The sequence below is a fragment of the Apteryx mantelli genome, chromosome 1 (assembly GCF_036417845.1).
Source record: "Apteryx mantelli isolate bAptMan1 chromosome 1, bAptMan1.hap1, whole genome shotgun sequence".
NCBI classification, from domain to species: Eukaryota; Metazoa; Chordata; class Aves; order Apterygiformes; family Apterygidae; genus Apteryx; species Apteryx mantelli.
Window position 1 is genome coordinate 192,402,579 of NC_089978.1, and position 23,305 is coordinate 192,425,883.

Consider the following 23,305-nt stretch of genomic DNA (forward strand, 5'->3'; position numbering starts at 1 on the left):
CAATAAAAAATCATTTAAATAATTGAGTAAAATCTTACTGTGGACTCTATTTCTTTCCATGCAACTTGTGTAATACTAGAATTTTTCAAGCTTCATTGGAGCACATAGTGCAATTGATTTGTGACAGCTGCATATTTTAATTTTGTATAGTTATTGTTATCAGTAAGGATAATGAGGTATAATAAGCCTGAAGTTATGTATTTGTTTTTTAATTGAACAATTGTATCTGTTTCTTTTTATAGAGAGAAATTCTGGAACAGCAACAGCAGGAGAGATATGACACAAGTTTTCATGGCATGTGTATGTTTTGTAATCAAGAATTCACAGGAAATAGGTTTGTATATTGACTGTTCACTTATATTTTTTCGATCTGCTCACCTTCTTTGTTTATGGTTTAAAGCGTCATCAAACCAGTTAGTGAGTAATGCGCTAAGACTCAGAATTGTTTTAGGGTATAGTCTAAATATTTCTTGGAACTGCAATGTCATTTTGAATAGTCGCCCTCCCACCTTTCAATCCTTTAATTTTTTCAGTACAACTTTGTATAACTGCATATTAAGCGGAACTGGGAACTGAACCATTCTAAAGAGAGTCATTTTTTTGGCAATTGTTCTGGGGGCAAGGAGAGCAGCTTAAGCCAGTATGACTGCTCAGAGATACATCCATGCAGTTACATACTTTCCTGCTCAAATTTACACTAGTTTGGCAGGACTTAAGGATTGAATGAAAAACAGGAGAGGAAAATTAGAATGAGAATGGAGTGCTTTGCAGCATCAGTCGAATGTGAGAGGGAGTTGCATTCAAATCCTTGCTCCAATGAAAATTTGTTCATACCCATTAAAACAGTCTCAGCTGGAGAGACCAAGTCTTATCCCTGAATGCTTGACTATGGCTAGTTCTGGTACTCTAGAGAGGTAGAAGAACCCGGGGTCAAGTCCCTGCAGGTCATCCACATTTTGGGTGAGTGTCCTGTTCCCTTTACTGCCTGGTGTAGGAAAGGACATGTCATTTAGTCCCCAAATAATTTCGTCCTCTGATTACTCTTGGGACTGAGAGATTGAAAATCCAACTAGGACTGTGGTGTAACCAAGGCTCAGCTATGTAAATGCTTGGATGTCTCTTTAGTGCCCAGTAGCAGAAGCTTAGGCATATCATATTGATATGTTAGGCACCAAAGGAATTTAGAGTGATGAGAGCAGAGACTTGAGAATCTTAGTGGCAGTTATGTGCGTGATTTACTTTCAGGATTTGCTCCACAGTATATATAAAATTGGGTAACAAGCTCTTTAAAGCCCCTCTGTGCTGTGGGAGAAGCTGGATATAGGAAAATAAACCATTTTAACATCTATTGGTAAAGTAACTTATTTGAACATCTATTATGTTTGTTCTTGAATGCTTTGAGTCCTCTTTATGTTGCTAGTGCTGTGTGAAACGATGTTGAGTAAAAGCATATCAGACCCAAGAATTTGTTTTGTTAACCAGCATAGAGAAAACTGAAAAATGGCCTTTTAGAATGATTCTCAAGACAGTTATTTGAAATCTGTGGCTTGCTTATTTGAGTTAATAAATGAGCTGTGCTAACAGTGAGAGTCAAAATAAAATTACATTGTAGTTTTCATCTAAAGGCTTATATTGTATTTCATGCATGTTGATTAAGCAATTGAAGTGTCACTGCACATTCAGTAGGGCTGAGATTGAAAACTTACTATTTCGGTGTAGTTGCATCCTTTTTCTAGCAGTGGCTATAACGCTGTTATTGTTTACTTAATGTTGGCTTGTATACATTTTTAAAGCAATTAGTGTAGTTTGAGTCACTAATTGAATAATTCTTGTATGTACTCAAAAATACCTAATGTTCTATTTGAATGTTTTTTGTAGATCTGTCCTTCTCAATCATATGGCAAGAGAGCATGCTTTTAACATTGGGCTGCCAGATAACATTGTGAATTGCTATGAATTTTTGTCTGTATTACAGAATAAGCTTGACAAGTAAGTTATGGACTTAAGTCATGTTTCCTTTAACCTTGGAAGTAAGCTGAGTTAAAATTAATTCAGCATTCATGAGTAATTAAGAACAAACTATAAGTGAATGTGAGTTTTGTGTGTTTAATCTTAGAAGGCTTTTCTTTGATTTCTTGAAAGCTAATTCATAACACTTTGTAGTATGTGTTCTCTGGAATAATGGAGTCAGGTGCGATGGTTCAGTTATTATGCATTGCATAGTTTCCATTGACATCAATAATGTCCCATCATTGCTGGAGTCTGTTCTTTCTGACTGTAACCATCTTTTTGCTAAATGTCTCTTTCATCACTTAAAGTAGAGTTCTTACACCAATCTCCTTTTGTCTCTCTCTATATCAATAACATGTGCCCTAGCTATTCCTGCTGGCCCCCATACATGGTTCCTCATCCATCCAAACTGCTTAGGATGCGTTGTATAAGAAAGAGCTTCCAGTCTCCTTCTGATGTTTCTGCTGCATCCCCCTGGTTTAGACCTGGCTTCTTAGTCCCTCTTTGGTTTGTTGCATGTCAGTCAGCCTTCTGCAAACAGTTAACAGACAACATAAACTCTTCATGTGGCTCTCTGTGTTTTCTCCCAAGCATTCTAAATGTAAAAACATTCCCACTTACTTGCAAACTGACAGTTTGCTCTATGATACCCTGTCTAGTAGCAGGCTTTTTGGTGTATATAAGGAATTTCTGTCTTATTGAAAGCAAAGTTTCTGTCTTCTTACTAAATGCACAATTGTTGAGTTTATCTGGAATGCAAATAGTGAGAAATCAGATAACTGAACCTAGCTACATAAAGAATGTATTGAATAGCTAAATCTTTAGAAAATCATTAATGATTCAGTTAACAGAGAATGCCTTAGATGCATGTTTTGTGAAGGTTCTAGCATGGTATAGCACAGCATCTGAATAAACAAAGCAGAAAATTTGTGTGGGACACTGGCATTGAGGGTCCAAGCCTTATTCTTGGTCAGTCATTTTCCAGATGGGTAGGCCCTGTAGCCATTCAGAGGAGAAATTGTCTCTTGGTGCTTCTGATACAGAGAAAGGCAACCAGTTTCTTCCCCACTGTGCTAACAGGTATACTCAGATATACTCAGGCTTTCAGAGGTTGCTTGGAGCAGGATGAAAGAAGGACGTCATGCTAACAAGCTTTGCTCTTTCCAGTGAACCACTTTTTCGGTATTCACATCATTCCTCTCACAAATATTTCACGATCACAGTACCTTCAGCCCAGCTTTTCTCCCTTTCACACCCATTTTGCTGGTTTTCTTCTAAATACAAGATACACAGGTAAGTCTACATGGAGCCGTAAGGCTGTCAGTGCTGAGGAACCGCTCCTCATTTTCTTATTGTTCCTCCTGCTTTAAGAGACCTACTGAGGAAAAATTATTATTTAAAAAAAAAAAAGCAAAACAAATACAGAATCTTTTGGTTGTAGATTTGATTTTGACTTCTGTTGCAATAGTTGATCTCTTCCTTCTCCACTGCTCAAACAGCACATCCCAGAGCAGAAAGGTAAAGCCAGTGTATACGCTGCCTCAGAAGCATGTAAACCTGAGATTGCTGAAGATGTTAAAAACAGAAGAATTTAGGTAGCAGAGATCTAGGCTTTGGATTTCCTTAGCAAGTATATGTGTGCACATTATGGATTTCATAAATGGACAATATGAAGCGTGCCACAAATGTAAACTGGGCTCCAGCAGAAAATTTCCTTCCTTAAGAATGAAACTGTATCTTCAAAAAAGCTTAGTAGATTTTAATACAATCTGTAGCCAAAGACTCTGAGAGAAATTTGCCTGATCTTAGGCTTTGTTATGAAAAGCCACAAAACACTGGAATTTGTGAAAACTGGGATATGGAAATTGGATTAACTATCTTTCCAAATAAATTTAGGATCCACTGGTCTGTACATCTTCAAAAAAGAAAAAAAAAAGATGCAAAGGAAGGAAAAGGAAACAGATTTCTCTAATTTAGTCTTTGGCCTAACAAAGAATACACAGTCACAACAGATACAGGTTAACTTCTTCCAAAAATAGGATATTTTAAGAACACATTTTATGTTACCATTGGTGTTGCCTAATGCACTAAGTTACCTTGCTAACTGATAAATCGCAGTTTGATCATTTATCAGGAGGACCTGAGGGTTTCATTTAAATGGAGGTTTCTCATAGCCAATCCTGTAGTCAAATCACTTGTTGAAATTGCTTCCAATGCAATGAAAGGCAGCTTCTCCTACTACTGAGAATAGACTTAGTATCTACACTCATAGAATAGTACCTGAGAATATTTTTGAGTGTAGAAAAGTCTCATTTCAAGCACATATCATGACTGCATTGTGTATGCTTAGGAAGAGTGCTACACACTCCTCCTAGGAACATCTTTCACAAGTAGACCAAACCCTTTGCTGTTATCAGGCATAACAAAGTCAAAGGAAAAGCAGATTTTAAAATTCATAAACTTATTCTGCCAGCAGACCTGTGACTCACCAACAAGGCAATATCTACATTTTTAAGCTGCAAGCACGAGTAGAACTCAAAACTTCTTAACAGTAAGCCTAAACTTTACAAGAATTCTTGGAAAGCAAAAAGATACTAAGAATCCTGAATTGCCCTCCACACATAACAGCTGAATGGAATCTGGTTGTACCTTGCGGAAGGACTATGAGATTTTCAGGGTGCACGTGTAGACTTCCTAGGCACAATATTATGGTGTTTGTGTGAGCAAATGCTTGAGTAGGAACATAATTTCTGTTCTTCAACATCTATATCTAAGCCTTCGAGAAATGGCAGAAGGTCTGACCCAGACATTGTTAAAATTTAATGTGACTGTGCAATCAAGCATATTTTCATCTGTGAGTAGGGAAAAAAAAGGTGATTTCTTTCCAATTGGATATCAGACTTTCCTCACAATGGTACCGCTTCTTTAATCTTATTGACAGCAATTCACAGCTGCCGTAATTTTTTTAATATCTGTGCTTTTTAGTATGTGACTTAAAGTGCTATTGTTTCTCCCTCACATCAAATTTTTTTTGCTGCTGCTAACCAGCATTTCCAATAAGAAGATGTAATGCCACAATTACAAAATTTTTATTTCATCAGAGCTGGTTTCTGGGAGGGCGGTTTCCCCCCCTGCAAAGATAATTTTTCATAAGGTCCAAGAAACTGTGTCTATCTTGGTGGGATATGTAAGCCATCTCTTGTAAGAAAAAATGTTTTAGCGCATTGGCTAACTAGATGCTCCAGATGAACATCCATTAAACAAGGACATTCCTGTAAGCTCAGCACACTGCTGTATCTCTGCTGGAAAAAATCACCATTTACTATTTCAGGGATACCCATCTAGGCTAAAATGCATATTTTTTTCTTGATACTGTCATCATAGCCCAATGTCTGAGTCAAGAGACTTTACTTAATGCTTTATAGGCTCAACTTTTAGGTATCAGCTGATACTATCTTTAAGAGAACAATTATTTTATCAACCTGTCTACCTGTAATAGAAAATTTAAGATAGTGCATACAGTTCTGTTTTGTTTGAATTGCTCTGGAAAATATACAATGGTAAAATTACCATTTTTAATAGATGTATTCACCATCCTGAATTTTATAGATATATACACATATATATGTATACACACATACACACTCATATACTTATACATATATGTATACACATATATATGGTATGATTTTATTTACTAAATTTGATTTCTCAGGATTGCAAAACCCACAGATCACCTTGGCCAGCCTCTTTTTAGACTCCTTTTTGAGTCAGAAGTGTAAAACTCTTCTGTTTAGCTAATATAAATTGTTTTTTTAAATGTGTACATTAAAAATTCAGGATTATATTTTTTTCACCCTATATTACATAGAAACAGTTACTGATAGATTGGATTCTGCCCAAAATAAGTGCATGCGAGTTAAGAGTTCATTTGTTAACCAGTCAGTGGCCCTCCCATGTCCTGAGACAATTTTAGTAAATCAGACATTTCTCCCATTTTGCATGTGGGGCAAACAGTAAATTTATTTTTATTATTTATGTTTTTGTTTTATGTAGTTTTTGTGAGGTGCCTCATCATCTCCATGTTTGATTGACTCTACTAGTACTATTTTATTTCCAAATAAACTAACTTTCTTTTTTACTTAGGTTGCTCTCACATGCTCTAGGATTAATCTTACTCTATATATCTCTAATTTATTTAAGTATGTTATCTTGTACTTCTTTTGCTTCCACATGCTGACTTATTTACCTTTTTATCTTAGTTTGCAGTGTTTATACTGTGAAAAAGTCTTCAGAGACAAAAACACACTTAAGGATCACATGAGAAAGAAGCAGCATCGCAGAATCAATGCCAAAAACAAAGAATATGACAGATTTTATATCATTAATTACTTGGTAAGAAGTTCTATGAATAATCAGTAAATTGATTGGAAAGAGAAAAACAATATCTTGTTAAAAGTGAGTAATTCCAAACCTGGAATTAGTACAAAGGTTAAAAATCAGATGAAGGACTCTTGAGAAATACGCTTTTTTATGATATGATAGTCTGGATAATTGTTAAACTAAGGAATAGTAAACATTTGTTGTTGAGAATTGGTTTTGAGAGATGCAGGAAGAATACAGCTTGAAGAGACTCTAATCTTTATGTCATTAATTCTTGGTTTCTGCTTTAATAACCAGAAGGGAAAATGAGATACAGTAATGAAATGAATGGAGATCTAACTTGAATATTATTGGCTTTTAGCTTGTTTTATGCATGTCTTAAGCTGGAAATGCTCTTCAGAGTATAAATTCAACGCAAAGAGGAGGAAAATGAAAGAAATATAGGTGAAACAAAAAATAAGCCTTTGCTTTTAGCCCCCAGGTAGGTATGTGTTGCTAGGTATTCATATTTTTATCTCAGGTCTTTCAGAGTGTGTGTGTATGTGTGTGTATAGCAAATATTCACTTACTGTCTTCAACTGTTGAATATAAGAGCTGCTTCAAAACTGCTACATTCTGTCCCAGAAATAACTGTATTTCACTTGAAGTAGTTTCTAGGCCTTGTACATGTGTATATATGCAGTTTATAAATGAATTTTTCAGGCATCTTTGACTGTTTTACTCTTTAATCTGTCTCCCTGTGCTTTACTCTAATACTAAGAACAAAAAGTTGGATGCTTAATGCTCTGCCAAGTCCCTTTGACGCAAGATGAAGTGAATTTCCTCAGTGTTCCTGTATACCTTCCTTCCAAAAATCAATGATCTTGGGTGTATGGTTCCTTTTCTAAAACAAACAAGTTTCACTGCTTTAAAAACTGATTTACACTTCTTACATGATGGGAAAAAAATTCTGAAGTTCTGCCAAGTGGGTGTTCTCAGCTTCTCAACCAAACTCTGTATTTACTTCTTCCGTGCAAGTTAATAGTTTTGTTCTTCCCTGTTAGTCCTGTAGGTAATATGTCTTCAGAACATGGCATCCTCTTTAACCTCCCTTCTGTCCTGTAATTTGTATTCAATGTTCAGTTTTGGCTCTCTGAATTTGTCCCAGCTTTGAGCAGGAAATTGAGCCAGATGACAGCCAGAGATCCCTTCCAACTTAAATTATTCTATGATTCTATTAAGCCCACCAGACTAAGGGTGTGGGATTATAGTTCTGCTTTCATCATGGCTGGTTGCCAGCTTGATTTAGCTAAAACTGAATTGTTATGATTCTATTAGTCTTCCAGTGTTTTTCATAGTTCCTCCTTTGCGCTGAGAAAGAAAGATGGTTTCTCCGCAACTGACTGGGAGCATCTTGGAGCTACTGACTTTCCTGGAGCACAGAGAACTGTGTGATACTCTTTTAGAAATTTTAAAGACATACAGGGAGGTCATAACATCAGTGAAGAAACTGTGGCTATGTCATATTAGTAAGCAGAATAGGCTGGAGCAAGGTTAATGTTCATATAGCTAACGTCTTTTCCCATTCTCTCTGGTTGCTTCAGAACAGATGGCCATGTCCATGCTGTCTACTGGGAATGGTCTGTGGCCTGCACAGTTTATGAATCATGCCCAAGCATTGTCTGGGTAGTGCTTTTGGCAAGGCCATGGAGCATGCAGACTATTAAACCATATGGACAGTCACAGGACAGTGCTCGAGCCAGGGCATTGGCCCTCTTTGATTATTGCTGGTATTCTGGACAGGACTTTGCCGAGTAACTTCTAATGCCAGCCTGGACCAATCCAGGTATTGGTGACCCAGCAGCATCACTTGGAGATGTATTTTTCAGGTCCTTGGCATTATAAACAGAGGATGCTAAATGTAATTCAAATAAAAAATGTCAAACCACTAAGATGTTTAAATTTGGGGGGGGGGGAGGGGGGAAGCAGTTCAGTCACATGCAAAGTTTGTTGCAGTGTGTTGCCAGTGCTGCTTCTGGGACGTACTTGGAATGACCACAGGTGACAGATGCACTGTTTCAATATTTATTACTGAATCCATCTTGATCTAAAGATGTAGACTTATAATTTATCTATTTTTTGTATCCTTTCACAGAAAATTTAGGCTCCTGGATTTAGGCTCCAGTCATTTCAATGGCATGGGTTGGGCACAGTCCTAGGCAGCCTGTTCTAGATGAGCCTACTTGAACAGGGGGTTTGGACTAGATTTCTAAAGATCCCTTCCAACCTCAACCATTCTGTGATTCTGCAAAGAGTTTGAACTTTGAGAATGTAACAAAGATTTTTCCATATGTCCATTTTGTCAAGTTTGTTGTCATAGTAAAGAGATTAAAAAACTAAGTAGGTCTCTAATGATAAGCATGAATATCATCACGGTCTGATTCATTTTACTTTCAGGATAAGTACAATAGAGCTTTTCTATCAGTAACTGGACCCTAAGCTGTTTAAATGGATAGTTCTTTAGTACAGCCTTCTTACAGATATCTTCTTTAAAACAGAGTTGTATCTATGTTATTGTCCTTTTTTATATAAGTTTCCATTACATATTATACTCAGTGAGCACTATGTAAAATAGTCTTATTAAGCTGAAACTGGCAGTTTCCTTTATTTTGTGGCTTTTGTACTGAGAGGTTTTTAAGGGCTTTTTGTTCAGATGTCCTGAGAACATTTATTGAATTGCCTCATGATCTTCTGGCCAGTTCTTGCTTCTGTTTTTAAGTCAGTGGCAAAGCTCCCATTGACTTCATTTAGAGCAGTAGGCTTGCCTTTCTTCTTCCTTTCCCCCCTTTCTGCTTTTGGCTTCACTTGTGTTTTTAGTGCAATTTTGAAGATCTGTTCTCTTAACAGAAGTTATATATTATACCCATGTGTTGATCACTCCCTCCCCTAAATTTTTATTTTGGCATAGCAAGGAATAATATAAGTGCACAGTCTTGTGTAAATCTTTGGTATTCTAAGACTTTCCATGACTTCTGTCATGACCTACAAGCAGCTTTGATTACCCCTATATTATTCACATGTTCTGTTGCTCACAGGTTGGTGTTAAGATACAGTATTACATGTGATCTTTAGCAGGAATGGAAGCTTTTTTTGTCACATGCATACATAATAGATTTCTCTCATAAGCAAGTATCAAAAGTTTTTTATTAAGTAGTTACATTGAATTAGAGTGGGAGCTTCACAGTTATGCAAATGACTTGAAAGCCAGTGGGGTTACTTCCCCAGTGGAGTTGGAGGTCTTCTGTGCATATTGTATAAGCGTGGAAGATGATACCAGTGCTATTCCAAAAGGCTTCAAGTATAAATTGAAAAAGATCAACAGATGGTAGAGGACAAAACACTAAGCAGTGTCAGTGCATCCAAGATATATATGTAGGCTACTTCCACTCTAATTTTCTTGTTTCTGTGTCTTCTGTGTCTTCATGGTTCACGCTGCATGGAGAATCAAGTAAAAACGGGGAGGGAAGAACTTTGAAATCTGTGATACCTGCTGGAGGCCATGAAGAATAACACTCTTTTGTTCCCAGCGGAGGGAACTGAGGAACTGAGGCAGACCCAAACTGACAAGGACCTTTCTTTTGGGGTCCACTAGATTATTACCAGTGGCACTTTAAATATAGGATATCCACTGCAGTAATCACTGCTTTCAAATCACATTTTCAAATTGACTAATGGCTGTATGGTATCTGTAATAATGTAACATAACTATAATGAACATCTTTATAGCTAAACTAGACAATTAACTGAAAATGGTACCTACTATTTATTAGAAAACTTGTTTCTTAAAGCCTTTACTTTTCCTCAAAGATGTTTTTCCCTTTTGCCAAACCCTAAATCATCATTATTATATGTAGCTCGGGACGGGGAGGATTTTGGGGGGAGGTGGGGGGAGATATTACTTATATTTTACCTGTTTTAATTTAAGTAGTGTATTTTTTATAAAATAGTAAAGGGAAACCCTCCATCCATTGCTGATAGTTAAAGACTTCATTACATTGGTATATTCATTTCTCTTCAAGGGGAGATACAGGCACTAAGTGCACTAAGGCACTAAGTGGAGGAACACTTAATATTAAAATTAATCCAATGTGTATCAAGTAATGTTGGGGGTAAGGCCATCTGTTCTCTATGATAAAGCATCAGTAAGTTCTGCAGCAATATAAAACAAATCAGATGACCATAGTAAGGCAGGTGAGAAAAAGAGTGAGAGGAAATTTGCAGGGGGAAGCAGCTGCTGTTTGGAGTTTCTGAGCTCCACAGATGTTGGAACTTGTAGTTTAGGAAGTGTAGTTTAGGAACTGCTCTTTTGTGAAAAAATGCTTGAGATACCAGCTGCCTGTTTCTGGTTTCTCCCATCTCAGCACTTACTCTCATGTTGAGGTATGTTACTTCAGTGAAGCATGAAGACTTTCTCCCTGTAGACCTCTTAAAACTGCAGCCAAATTGAGAAGATAATTTTCTGGTGAAGCAATTTGTCTCTGTGCTTTTAGACTTCATTTTAGGAGAGGAAATAATGAAAAAACACACAAAATTGCATGTTCTCCCCATTCCTCTATAGGAGCTTCCCCTTCATAAGATACATAGCAAGTATTAAAAAAAAAAGTTGTTTTTCCTTGTTTATATAGCAAGGCCTGCATGTTTTTTAATGAGCATTTTCTACTGTTTGAGCTATTAACAATGTCAAGTCTAGTTTTTCTTCTGGCTTTGCTAAGAATTTCTTAGGAATCTCCAGAGATGATTACTGGGAGCTCTTGCATCTCAGATGAAAGAGCAAGGGAAGCTGAATGCTTAACAAAGGCACCCTTGGTCCCAGATGCTCATCAAGCTGTAGAATTGAAAGAGTATAAAAAAAAAACCCAAATGCCAAAGAGCTTTAAAAATCTTTCTAAGAACTGTTTCCCACCCAATTCCTCAGTTGCAGTCTCTTGACACTTTCATTATAACATTCCCAGTTATCTACTCACCATGGAATTTTCCAGTGATACAAGACCTGATTAGCTTTTTTCTTTTTTTTATTTTTTTTCCTCCTCTAAATATATAGTAAATAGCTAAGGGAAACGGAGACCTCTTACAAGATCCTTCTCTGCTTCTCTGCAGAAATACCATAAAGAAACAGCAACAACAACAAAGCTCGTGTGTGATTGTTTTCCCCCTTCATCTTTAATTAAAAGGTGAAGTTTAATATTGGCTGTTGTTTTGAACACACACTTTTGGGCACATACAATTCAAGTTAGTAAATAGAAAAATGGTGAGCATTCATCTTCATTTTGCAGTGGTTGTGAGCCTCTATCCTCTCATTAAGATTATAACGTTCACAGCCATAGGAAACTACTGTGCAGCTGTGAGAACATGTGGCGAGAGGTGTTAATGGCTTCATGTTATCTCACAGTAATGGTGACACTGATGAGTCTCCCCTGTAACTCAGAGAGCTTACACACTACCATGTAGCATGTAGAATTAATTACTCAATTTTCATTCTGTAATCTGTAATGGCATTATGTTTAGAACTGTCTAGAGACATTTGTGCATCATTTACCTGGTAGTAACAGCTTTAAAAATTCTCATTAAATTGTTAAATGATGGATTTCTTTTCCTTCTTTCTCCAAGCAACCATAAAAGCAATAATAATACTTGTTACTAAGGATGTTAATAAATATATTATTAGAGGGAGTCTTTGAGTGAAATTATTGAATGGATGGTCTTTCCATGAGCCTTCAGTTTCTTTGTTAATGGGAACAAGATCATCAGCTGTGATCTGTGTGAATGCTTCACAACTGTCAAAAGCACAAGTTCAAAAATACTGCTTGGATTGATGGTTAGCTTGTTCTGGTTTATTTTTAAAGGTAGAAGGAATCTTTCAGAGGAAAGAAAAATACTAGCTAAAGATCACTGGTGGTATTTCAGTAGAACTTCAGCTTTTATTGCCTGTTATTTATATCACAGTCTTGCTGAGAGGCCTTGCCATTGTGCTGAACACTGCACAAATGTATTGTGAGATACTTTGTGCTGAAGATCTTCAAGGTATAAATAAACAATTCAAAGGGTAAAAGGGAGAACAGAACCTCATGAATAGATACACTCACATTCACATCTGAACAGAGGATGAAAGAGAAATTGGATTCTAGTTCAGAGATCTTTGCCTTGGCTTACAATGCCTTTCTCTAATATTCTATAGCTGGGTTATGCTGCATGTTTTTGCCAGCATAACCTTGTATGAGGCACGAATTCTCACTGCTGTAGCTATGCCAACTAGTCTCAGGTGTGACAGCTGCATTGTTTAAGCAGCCTGTGCTCCATGATGAGCAAGGTGGGCATAATGGATTGAGCAAGTGTGATAGCAAAGGCAAAACTGTAATAACATACCCACCCTGGGAGCATTTTGGTAGTGTTGCAATACTCTAGTTTTGCATAGAGCTTGAGTGATTCTCTTCAGAGCTCTGTGTCAAATCATCATCTTCTTCACAGATATACTACAGTTAATGCCCCATTGAAAGGTAAAGTGAATTGTTGTTTAAAAATGTAACTAAAGCAGTGTTGTATGGCTGCCTTTAACCCACAGAACTAACAAAGTTGATGATGTGACTTCTCAAATGTTTATTGATTTCATATGCAAAATGTGGTGTGAACCAGGAAATTTATTTTTTCTTTTCTTTTTTTTCCAGGAATTTGGAAAGTCCTGGGAGGAAGTACAGTCAGAGGATGATCGGGAATTGCTAGATAACCTAGAAGAGTAAGAGTTACTTATGTGTCCATTATAAAGACTTGCAAGAACATTACTGTTGAAAGTAGTTACAGGGAAAATACTCTGCATAGTTAGTACATAGTTAAAATTAATTTAAGCCAGTCAAATCTACTCCCAGATAATTGTCATCAAAGATACTTCTCCACAGTGAGGGCTGTAAATTTCATATTACAACCCACACCTATTTTTCAGTTGCAGATAGCTCAAACAGCAGTCCTCAGGGTGTTTAATGATGTGAGCAAAAGATTTTTTTACTTTTGTACTCAGAAATAGTTGAGTTGGTCTTGCTCAAATTTACAATCAAGAGTAAGCATCAAAAATGTCAGCATGAGAAATAAATGATATTAAAAAAATTGATAAAATGGTAACAACTAGGGATTAAAGCAGGATTCCAAAGCAAAGTTTTGAGCAGTGCTGAGTGAGGGCACCGTCTGCCTCTCCTCTGTGTTCCTCTTTGCTTCAGGCTCTCAGATCATTACAGAGGTGCCTTGCTTGATCCAAGAGAATTGAATAAACAGGAAATAATTTGAGAGTAGAAATTATCCATTAGTTCAAGCACAGAACTGGGCATTGAGCTCCTGACAGGTTATGGTTCTGTCTGACTTGAGCTTAAATTCACCTGATTATAAAGTGGAAGCAGTGATATTTCTGTCTCTCAGCAGTATTGTATATTTAAATGGATGAGTGATGGTAAAGTACTTATTCTCTGTGTGCATACCTAAATGTAGCAGAAATAAGTGTCTCTTCTGCGGAATAATAATATCTGATAGACTGATAACACCTAGAGTGAACTCTGCCTGATAATTGTCTTCAGTTCATATATTGAAAGCTTAGAAGGTATAAAAAAAGATGAAAGACTGTATTAAAATAAACACTGAAAACAATTTGTTATGATTTGCCAAATCAGATTGAGATTGAAGTTAAGATCCCATTAGTTAGCAGTGCAGGACTTGCTGTCTGTCTGCATAGGAATTATCCAACAGTAACTACTCAGTTATTCTTGAATTTGTAATTTTTTTAGACAATATACCATTTTCTCATCACATACTCACCTATAAAGCCACATTGTCTCTTCCACCCCTTTAAAGTATTACATTTCGCTGGATTTATTTATGGTGCTGTGAGAGCAGAATCTGAAGTGCTCTTTCACAAAATGTCTCTTCTCTTTTCCACAATTAAATGAATCTTTTTTGCCTTTTAATCATAAGAGACTGGTCTGACTGGGAAGAGCATCCCATGTGTGCAGTTTGCCTGTTCTGTGAACAACAAGCAGACACCACAGAAAAACTGTATTTTCACATGCAGGTAAGACTTGTTTTAAATATCATTTCTTTCATCAGTTTGGATTAAAAAGTAGCATTGTAGCACCTTTGTTGAGATCAAATCTGCTGCTGCATTGGAATGCTCTCTGTAGTGCAGAACTAAGGCACTGCATGTCCAGCATCTGCTCTCAAAAATATTCAGTGGAACCAAATTTTATATGGAGAATATGAATAACTATTACTGGTGAATATACAGACTGATACAGACAATAAAGAGGTAGCATCTGTTCCAGATTTTATTAGCTACAGTGACTTGTTTGATACATTTGATGTTTAGAATCTGTTCCAGTTTTAATAAACTATTTAACTGGAGCATGGCAGCTTAACCATATATGAAAGTTTCTGATGAAACAAAACTTTGGGGGTTTTGTTTCATGTATTTGTATTTGCACATGTGTATGCATGTGTCTGTGTCAGTCTACAAAAATCTGAGCAGTTTTTAACTTGGAATACTAGTAGTGGTAATGAGATATTTTTTTCTTTGCTTTTTTTTCCCTCCAGAACTCTCATGGATTTGACTTTCTTAAAATAAAGTCAGAGCATGGTGAGTAAGATATGCTGTAATGGTCAGCATTTGCCACTAGTGTGAAGAAAACCACATCATAAGAATACTGGAAAATGACTGTATCAATTTGATTTTTGTTCAGACATTTAACTTTTCCATTATGGAAACTGTTTCTGCCAGCTGACAAAGGACAGCCAAGAACACTTTATTTTTCTGGAACTGTTGTTGGTGCCAAGGATATGTGCTATTTTCCTCTGAACCATTGGATTTTTTCACAGAATACTTTTTACCCACTCTTTGTGTCCTAGGCCCTGCTGCTAGAGCCCCGTAATAATAATAATAAGTATCCCTGTTCCTATTACTATTATTATAATGATGATGCCTGTTAAGACTTGCTTCCAACTTAGAAGGCGCTGCTCTAAGTTGTGTTTGGCCAATGTTTGTTTTCTGCTGTAGACTGAGAGAAAGAAAAGTGATTGTAATTTTTAAGTTAAAAGAAGGGCCAGTTCCCCTGCAGCTAGGAAAAAACATTTGTTCAGTTAATTTGCTAAGTTACAGAAATCAACCTTTATACCTAATCCAAGAAAGCATTTGTAAAGTGCTTGTTTTCTACCATCTCTCCTAGGGCTGAATTTTTATCAGCAAGTAAAACTAGTGAATTTCATCAGAAGAGAAATCCATCATTGTCGTTGTTACAAATGCCAGGAGAAATTTCAATCTAAAACAGAATTGATAAGTCATATGGAAGAGACCAAACACGTTGCATTCCTGCCAGCCAGGTCTACATGGGATCAACCACAGTAAGAGCTAACATGTTTCTTCCAGCATTTATGTTGCTACTTGATACCATCTTTAAAGCATTAACCTGAAAGTGCTGGATTTTGCCAGTCCTGCAGTGTCCAGAGCTCCCCAGTGATTCTGCTGGCCCAGATGAAGTAGTCAGTGGTCTCAAAGCTACTCAGAAGTAGAAATCCCTGTACTGTCTGAAGTTCAAAGGAGCCTGGATACTGCTCTTCCAGTTACATGCAGGATGTAATGTCCCCATAAGTTGTGTCTACATTAGCAAGTTGATATGCTAGAGGAGTTTCTTGTTGCAAAATTGTCTTGTTCCTATATTTACAGTCATGCAGTACAGTGAAAGGCATAACTGATGCACTCAGAGCAGTTTCCCTCCTGATGGAACCAAGGTTGAAGGTGTGCCCCATACTGCCATCTCGAATGCCCCACTTACAGGCACGAGGTCCTCCAGCCATTAATTGTCTACACAGATGCAGTTTGTGTCTGGGATGAGCATCTGACACATATTTCATTGCTAGTAAAGATACATTGTAGACATATGGTCAGAGAATCAAATTGAACCCCTTTGCACCGCACTACTTACTAGTGTGGGTGTACCCATGATGTCTACCTAACTTTAGGTATCAAAATATTATTCACCCTTGGTTTTCTCCATAGCAAATGGAGAGTGCTGCATGACACTGTGATTCAGATTTTAAGTAGGCTGAATAGTTCTCGGAGATGTCTTCATAGGCAGTAGAGCACAAGGCAACCAATGTCCTAACTTAAACATCTCAGTTCAGCATTTGATGTTGGATGAATCTGGATCTGTAGCCTCAGCTGTGACAGTATGTAGGTAAACAAATAGGGGGAAGGACCTGTCTGTTTCCATTTCTTCTGTTCTCTGAAAGACTATTTCAAGATGTATGTGCTAGTTGGGTTTTTTTTGGCATGCTGATTACTATCAATCCAGACAACCAGATTTTCTTATTTTTCCTTTTTTAAATCTAATCTCATAAAATGTGCTCAGCCTCTTTGAGACAAAACATGTGACATATAGTAATATTCTATTCTGTTGAATCTTGTTGTTTTCAGGTATTATTTTCCAACCTATGAAAATGATACACTTCTGTGCACACTGTCAGACAGTGAAGATCTGACAGCTGAGGATAGTAGTGAAGATGTCCCTGTTGTAAGTGAAGATACATCTAATCTAAAAGCTCTTAAACAGAGCAGTGTTTTAAATCAGCTCCTGTATGAAGAGAATAAAAGTCAGGATAAATTTTGACCTTGAATTACAGTCACTGACCTTTGAATGTTTCACCTCCAAGACAAAAAAATACATTCTTTTACGAAAGTATAAGTATGGTTTAGCTCATAAATGTTATGACTGGGCAAATAGTACATGAATGGGAATGCTAAATAAAAATCATGTGTAAACATTTTTGGTTTATTTTCCCTTAAGTTCTTGCTTTATTTTAAAATTCAGTGCTGGATTTTCTGCTTAGTTCTAAGAATAATTTTGGTATTACTTACAAATAGGTTTTTGTTCTGTTTTTTTTTCCTTAATATATCAGAATCAGAGTGGCATTTAAGGACATTTTGTGCAAGGCATGAACAATTGAGACAATATGTTTTGATATATGAGCAAATGAGTGAGACTGCTATGTGTTACTGCTGTTAGAGAGCATATGGAAAAGAACCTGAATTCAATTCTTGGTCTGTGACATAAAGCAAATTTTGCTATTTTTAACTTTAGACCTTCTTCAAAGTGAAAATGGATCAGTGTATCTTTATTATTCATCATCAGCATATAAGATGTATGGTGCCTGTTCTGAAAACTGGCTCAGAAACATCAGTCAAGCTTTATTTGGCCCATATCTGACTGCATGGAATGCTCCAGATTTGGAGCATAAAAAAGCATAGGAACAATTGCAGTCTTGGCTGCACCAAAGATCCAAAGAATTTAAAGCAGACATCTTGTATGATCAGAGGCATAAGTAAAATCATAGGCATTTTTTGGACTGAAATCCAAAAAAGGGGAATGCAGACGGCTAAGTCCAAATTAAGATCTTCAAAATCTCAACTCAGGTGTCCGTTAAAGTTGCCATATATACTGCAGTATTGAACTTTAAAGTTCTCCAAGCTGCAAAAGGTCTTCAGCATGTCTAGAAACACTTCAGTCTTGATAGGGCAAAGCATAGAGCTCAGAGCATAGGTCCTGCTAGAATGACACAAACTAGATTTTTCCTGCCTCTCTTTCTCCTCTGAGATTTTATTCAAGAAGTAGTCCCAGAGTTCATATTTGGCTTCCCATAATATCAGTAACTGCTTTCAAATCTGGTAGCACATTCCTTTTTCCTCTTTAGCTCAGTGGTAGAGCACTTGCCCAGAGTGTGGGAGTCTAGGTTCAGTGCCCTTCCCTTCCTGAGAAGATTCAAAGCCACAGCTTTTGCCTTTGCACAGTTCTAACTGGAAGAGATTGCTGTCAATAAGAATTGTTGTTTTTCATTATACAGTGATTGAGAAATATATACAAGTTCCTGGGAGCAGGAGCTAAAGTTCAAGTCTCTACCCATGTTCTGACAAGCTTCCATACCCAGCCAAATTCACCCTGCAATATATCTGCAGCAGTTTCTTTAAATTTTTATTGAACTTGCTCTCTCATGGCATGACCCATCACCCACTAGCACCTCTCTTTGCTTCCCCTTTCTTATTTTCCCTTGGGCCCAGATGTCCTAAAGGTAAGTTAAAACAACAGGATGCCAAAAATGTATTGAGAAAAGACAGACCAACCCCCTAAGTGCATAGTGAAACAGACACAGAAGCAATTTCTGACTTTGTCAAGATGAAATGGGATAGAAATGGTTCAGCAGGTGCTGAGAATACAGCCAAAAGAAGGGTACAGGTGTAGTCATATGTTCTGCATTGGCTTGGATTAAACTGTTACAAAAATTCAGGAGGAACAACCCTGATATTTTTTAACTGTAACATCTGACCATCTTAAATGAGCTATAGTCTGTATTTTTGCATTTGTAAGTTTTTTAATTTCATGCAGTAAAGGGCTGTTGGTGTGGCTTTTTCTCTCAAATAGTTTTCTTCCTAAGCAGTTACTTTTCTTCCTAAATTAGGAATTGATTCAACTCCTTGCTTTTTCAGTCAGATTCTCAGCTGAGGCGGGAGTAAGAGTTGATGGGGTTTACATTAATGATAAGGGTGTGTTGAGCAATAGAAAAAATCAGCAGGAGAGCTATGGCTAAATCAGCAGCACATGGATGTGTTTTATAGCAAGCCCATCTCAGAAGGGCATATTAAGGGAAAGATGAGAATTTTATTGAAATATCAAAATGTGAAATTGTAAAATGTTTCTTAATCAGGAGGAGTGTGATGCTGAGTCACTCAAATCCCTGCAAAATGAAGTCAAGAATGTTAATATCAACAATATGAAATGGCTGCTGTTCCTGATTCTAATTGAAATTTGAAATAACAATTTCTCAGTGTAGAATTAAGAGAATATCTTAAGAGGATTTTTATAAATAATATGAGTTGCTTGTCTTTTTGAGTAAAGAGGAAAAGGTAACTAGAAAAAATACATAGCAGTATAACTGTTCACTGAAAATGCATGGAACACAAGGAATCAGATTAGAGTTGATCTGGTTACTTAGAATATGAACAGCAGGTAGAAAAGTAGGTTTAAGGTCTCAGTATGTTCACAAACAAAGTTGGAGTACTTTTTAGGGTAAAAATTGAGCATCTTAATTTAGCACAATGCTGCTTCTAATTAGAGAATTTTCTAGAACATACGGTATTTGTCTCTATAATGGCCACATTTTTCCCCAGGCATTTTTGTCCTCAAACTAATGCACAGCCAATATCAGTGTCTATTTTAAAGCTGAAGTAATCTCTGTGCTACCAGCTAGGGGATGCAGTCATGACTGCAGACAATATATATGTTCAGCTATTATATGAGCAAATATTGTACTTTTAACAAAAAAATATTTTTTGGAAACAGTACATAAATAGTTTTGCCATAAATCATGAAACAGTCAGGGTTGGTATTGGCAAACTCCTCTTGGTAGAATCAATTTAGGAGAATGAGAGGTGCTAATTGGTATAAAGCAAGCTACATTATTTTAAGTTCAACACGTTTCTTACCCCAAGGTTTACTCAGAGCCTAGATTGAATACCTCAACTATGTGTACACAATCCCAAGAGCTAAAGCTCTTGTTTAGAAGTTCCTGGGCCAAAAGGGGAAAAAGGCTTGTGTCCTGGTGACCAGTAATTTCTCCTGCTTTTTTTGCAAATACCTTAGTGAGGTCTTTGATTCTCTTCCACACACAATTTATTCTGACAATTCTATGCAGACTTAATCTGGCTTACAGAGTTAGTGATTGTTGATTTTCATTTAAAACACTGTTTTCAGTTTCTGTATTACATTTGTCTGGCATTCTGTGAAAGAAGTGTCAGTGGCTGCTCTCCGCTGGCTAAACAGGAACTGAAGTTGAAATACTGAAGTAAGCCTCTGAAATGTCTCTCTGCTATTGCCATCTGTAAGTTCCATCACTGCTTCTGAACTGTGATTAGATCTGTATTGGTGAATGATTGGTACAGTATCTCTCTTTCTCCCAATTTACAGAGTAGTTCAGTTGATCTAAATCTGAAACCAGAAACTGAATTGTGAACAGCAGTACAGTTACTTTCTTCCAAGATTGTCTGTCTCCATGCTTGAATGCAAGTCCAGAGTGGATATTGGGTATGTTACAGTCCTCAGCAACATCTACCATCTACTGCCACTGAGCAGCAGCAAATTTCACAACTTCATTGATGACTTGTTGCACTGTTAGATGATCTTGCATTATTTCCATTTTACTTATATGTATAGAGACAAAGGAGAAGGAAAGGTCCCTAGAGAAAAGCTGTTTTTCATAGAGGCAACATGAAAAATATTTTGCTTTCTCTGGGAGTTTTGGTTAAGTCGTGATGCTTTCTTAGCCTTGGTTACAATAGGAGGACTGAAGCGTGTATGGTTAAATTATGCCCTCATCTACCTCTGCCAGATACATCAAACTTAGGTAACAGCTGCCACATGGACCAGGTATTTGTAACCTTGGAATGAGTTATGGTTTCCTTGTAATGGTCATTAGAATCAGGTGCTGTAGAAGTACTGCAGGCAACAGTGGTTGTATGAAGAACCTAGTTCATGTCATATTTGTCCCTTTCCTCCACGAGCATTAAATATTGCTGTTCTCCCCATGGCAGCCTTTTTTTTCATATTAGATGTTTTCTGCTACTAAGGCATGCTTAATTTGACTTCTTCCACCAGTGAAAGTTTTAGCACCTTTTTGAATTTGATTTTCACAGCTTCTTTTCCCAAACCCTTGCTCATGAGGATGCAGTTTAGGTAACTCTTTTAGAAATGACCATGTTACCCATACTTTACATCCATGATAAATTCACTTTCTCCATATTAAAAGCAGGGGAATTTAGGATATTTACAACAAAAAAATTCTACTTAGCATCAGTTGTCTTTACATAGATAGAAGTGAAAGCCTTTTCCTACCACAAGTGTTCTTGGAACACAGTTCTCCCCATCCGGTTTACCATTCAGGGACCAAAGAGCTGCTGGTATGTTAATGATTACATATGAGCATATAATCAATGGCTATCTAATCGATATACCCTATGGGTTCTAGAGTCATTCAGCTCACCCTAGAGTAAACACCTAACACTTTATTCAGTTCCTTAAGCATAGACATCTAGTGTCATTTGACACGGCCAAAGATATTGTGGCCTCAGCTGCTGCTCCAGGAGGATGCTGATCTCTTCGAGGTCCTGTGTCAGTTCTGTCAACTGTGCACGAACATTTCAGATACCCTGGAACATCTCAGACAACACTGGATGATACTTAAGTTAAAGCAGCCAAAGCCAGCACCTTTGGCTAGTGACTAAATCTCTCTTTTAGGCTGCATTAACTATAATGAGAACTTAGGCACCTATCTTACATTTGTTCACCTACATCTGGACTCCTAAATTTAGTTCTATTACTTCAGAGCTGAATCCCAACCTAGTGTTACAGAATTCATTTAATCCGAAGGTGGACAGTGACATGGGCCAGATGATTTGCCTTCTGGAAATTCCACAAAAGGAGAACAAGGTTTGATAGCTACATTGAAAATATCTGAAGCTAGTCATTTAGTCTCTGCCTCTCTATTCTCACAACAGCTGTTGGGACAGGAGGAAAATTTATTTCCTTTAGGCACATAGGGTCATAGGTTAATTTATTGTCATGGATCTAAGTGTGCAAACCACTAAAAAGCAGCAAAAGTGCGCCACAATACACACATTATATATGTGCTCCCCTGATAGAAGGAATCTCAAATACACTCAGCTATTAAGTAGATGTATTTTAAACAGGAGGAGACAAGAAGCTGGACAAGTATCCAAGGATAGCTTACAACATCTTTGTTTCCCTTGAGCTATTGTGTCTGCATTTTTGTCTCAGAAGTGCCTCCTGAGACTGAATATGGGCAAAAAATAATAGAAGTCCAGTGATTTCACTGAGGAAGATGGCTAAAACTTGACTATCCCACTCCCCCATTTCTAACCAAATCCTGTTTTTTTTCATTCATCTCACAGTATTTTTTGGCTTATAAACATTTTGGGGAAAGAACTATCATTTTTTTACTTCCAGCACTGAGCTACCAGTTCCATGCACAATGCAACAAGATTGAGACCAATAGGCACTATTACAGTGGAATGTAATGACTTTGGAATGACATCCCAAAAAATGAGCTATGGTTTGTGGTGATTAATTTAACCTGGCTCTTGACGTAAATTATAACAGTCTTGGTACTAGCTTATCACAGAGAAAGCATTGGATAACACTAAAAATAGCAGGTATCCCCTGTGGATGCCTTTGCAAAGAGTTTGTAACTGTACAAAAATAGGACATAAAGACCCCTGCTGAAGTGTGACCCTTTCTGTCGCAGAACTGACATAAATAAAGGAAAACAAAACACCACAAGGCCTTAGGTGTGAATTCAGACTAGGGGTGCTGCTGTTAGGTGTGAAACCTAAGCCAGATATTAGTCATTACTAATTACAGTTTTAATATTTTCAGGTTGCTAGTTCTTTTCTGAAGTCATGTATCTGGCTAGAAGGCAAAGAAAGTACAAGGAGTACAAGGAGCCTCATTACGGGAAATAAAAACATACTGCTTTTTATCTGCACTTAACACTCCAGTATGCCCCCGCACAATCCGGCTCTTACACTCCTGCGGCATCTAATGTGCAGATATCCACGCTGTGTTGTCATTAATCCAGTAAGAGACATTCCACAAACCCCAATTCTCCTCTTTACCACCATTGAGAGTCCTGAGAGTGCTAGTGGCAGCCCTCTAGTATGACTGCTAAGTATTCTGCACCTGAGCATTGGTAAACTAAAAATGTGTTTCTTTAGTATCAACAAATGCTTCAAAATTTCAAACATTCAGACAGTTGTGCAGTGCGTTATTGTATCACGTCTGTG

The 23,305-nt window shown here is 37.2% G+C and overlaps 1 protein-coding gene across 2 annotated transcripts in view; it reads left to right on the top strand.

The window, feature by feature from the left end:
* ZNF277 (zinc finger protein 277) overlaps positions 1–17,220 on the top strand; it is a 54,757-nt gene extending 37,537 nt beyond the window's left edge. Inside the window, exons 5-12 of one of the 2 annotated variants that reach the window (XM_013947255.2) lie at positions 243–334; positions 1,879–1,989; positions 6,273–6,405; positions 13,095–13,162; positions 14,383–14,479; positions 14,998–15,040; positions 15,627–15,801; positions 16,874–17,220. In XM_013947255.2, coding sequence (XP_013802709.2) covers positions 243–334; positions 1,879–1,989; positions 6,273–6,405; positions 13,095–13,162; positions 14,383–14,479; positions 14,998–15,040; positions 15,627–15,801; positions 16,874–17,066 — 912 coding nt within the window. In that variant the 3' untranslated portion in view covers positions 17,067–17,220. The remainder of the gene's footprint in view (positions 1–242; positions 335–1,878; positions 1,990–6,272; positions 6,406–13,094; positions 13,163–14,382; positions 14,480–14,997; positions 15,041–15,626; positions 15,802–16,873) is intronic. The other variant, XM_013947256.2, reaches the window with a different exon arrangement.
* Positions 17,221–23,305: the final 6,085 nt, after the last annotated feature.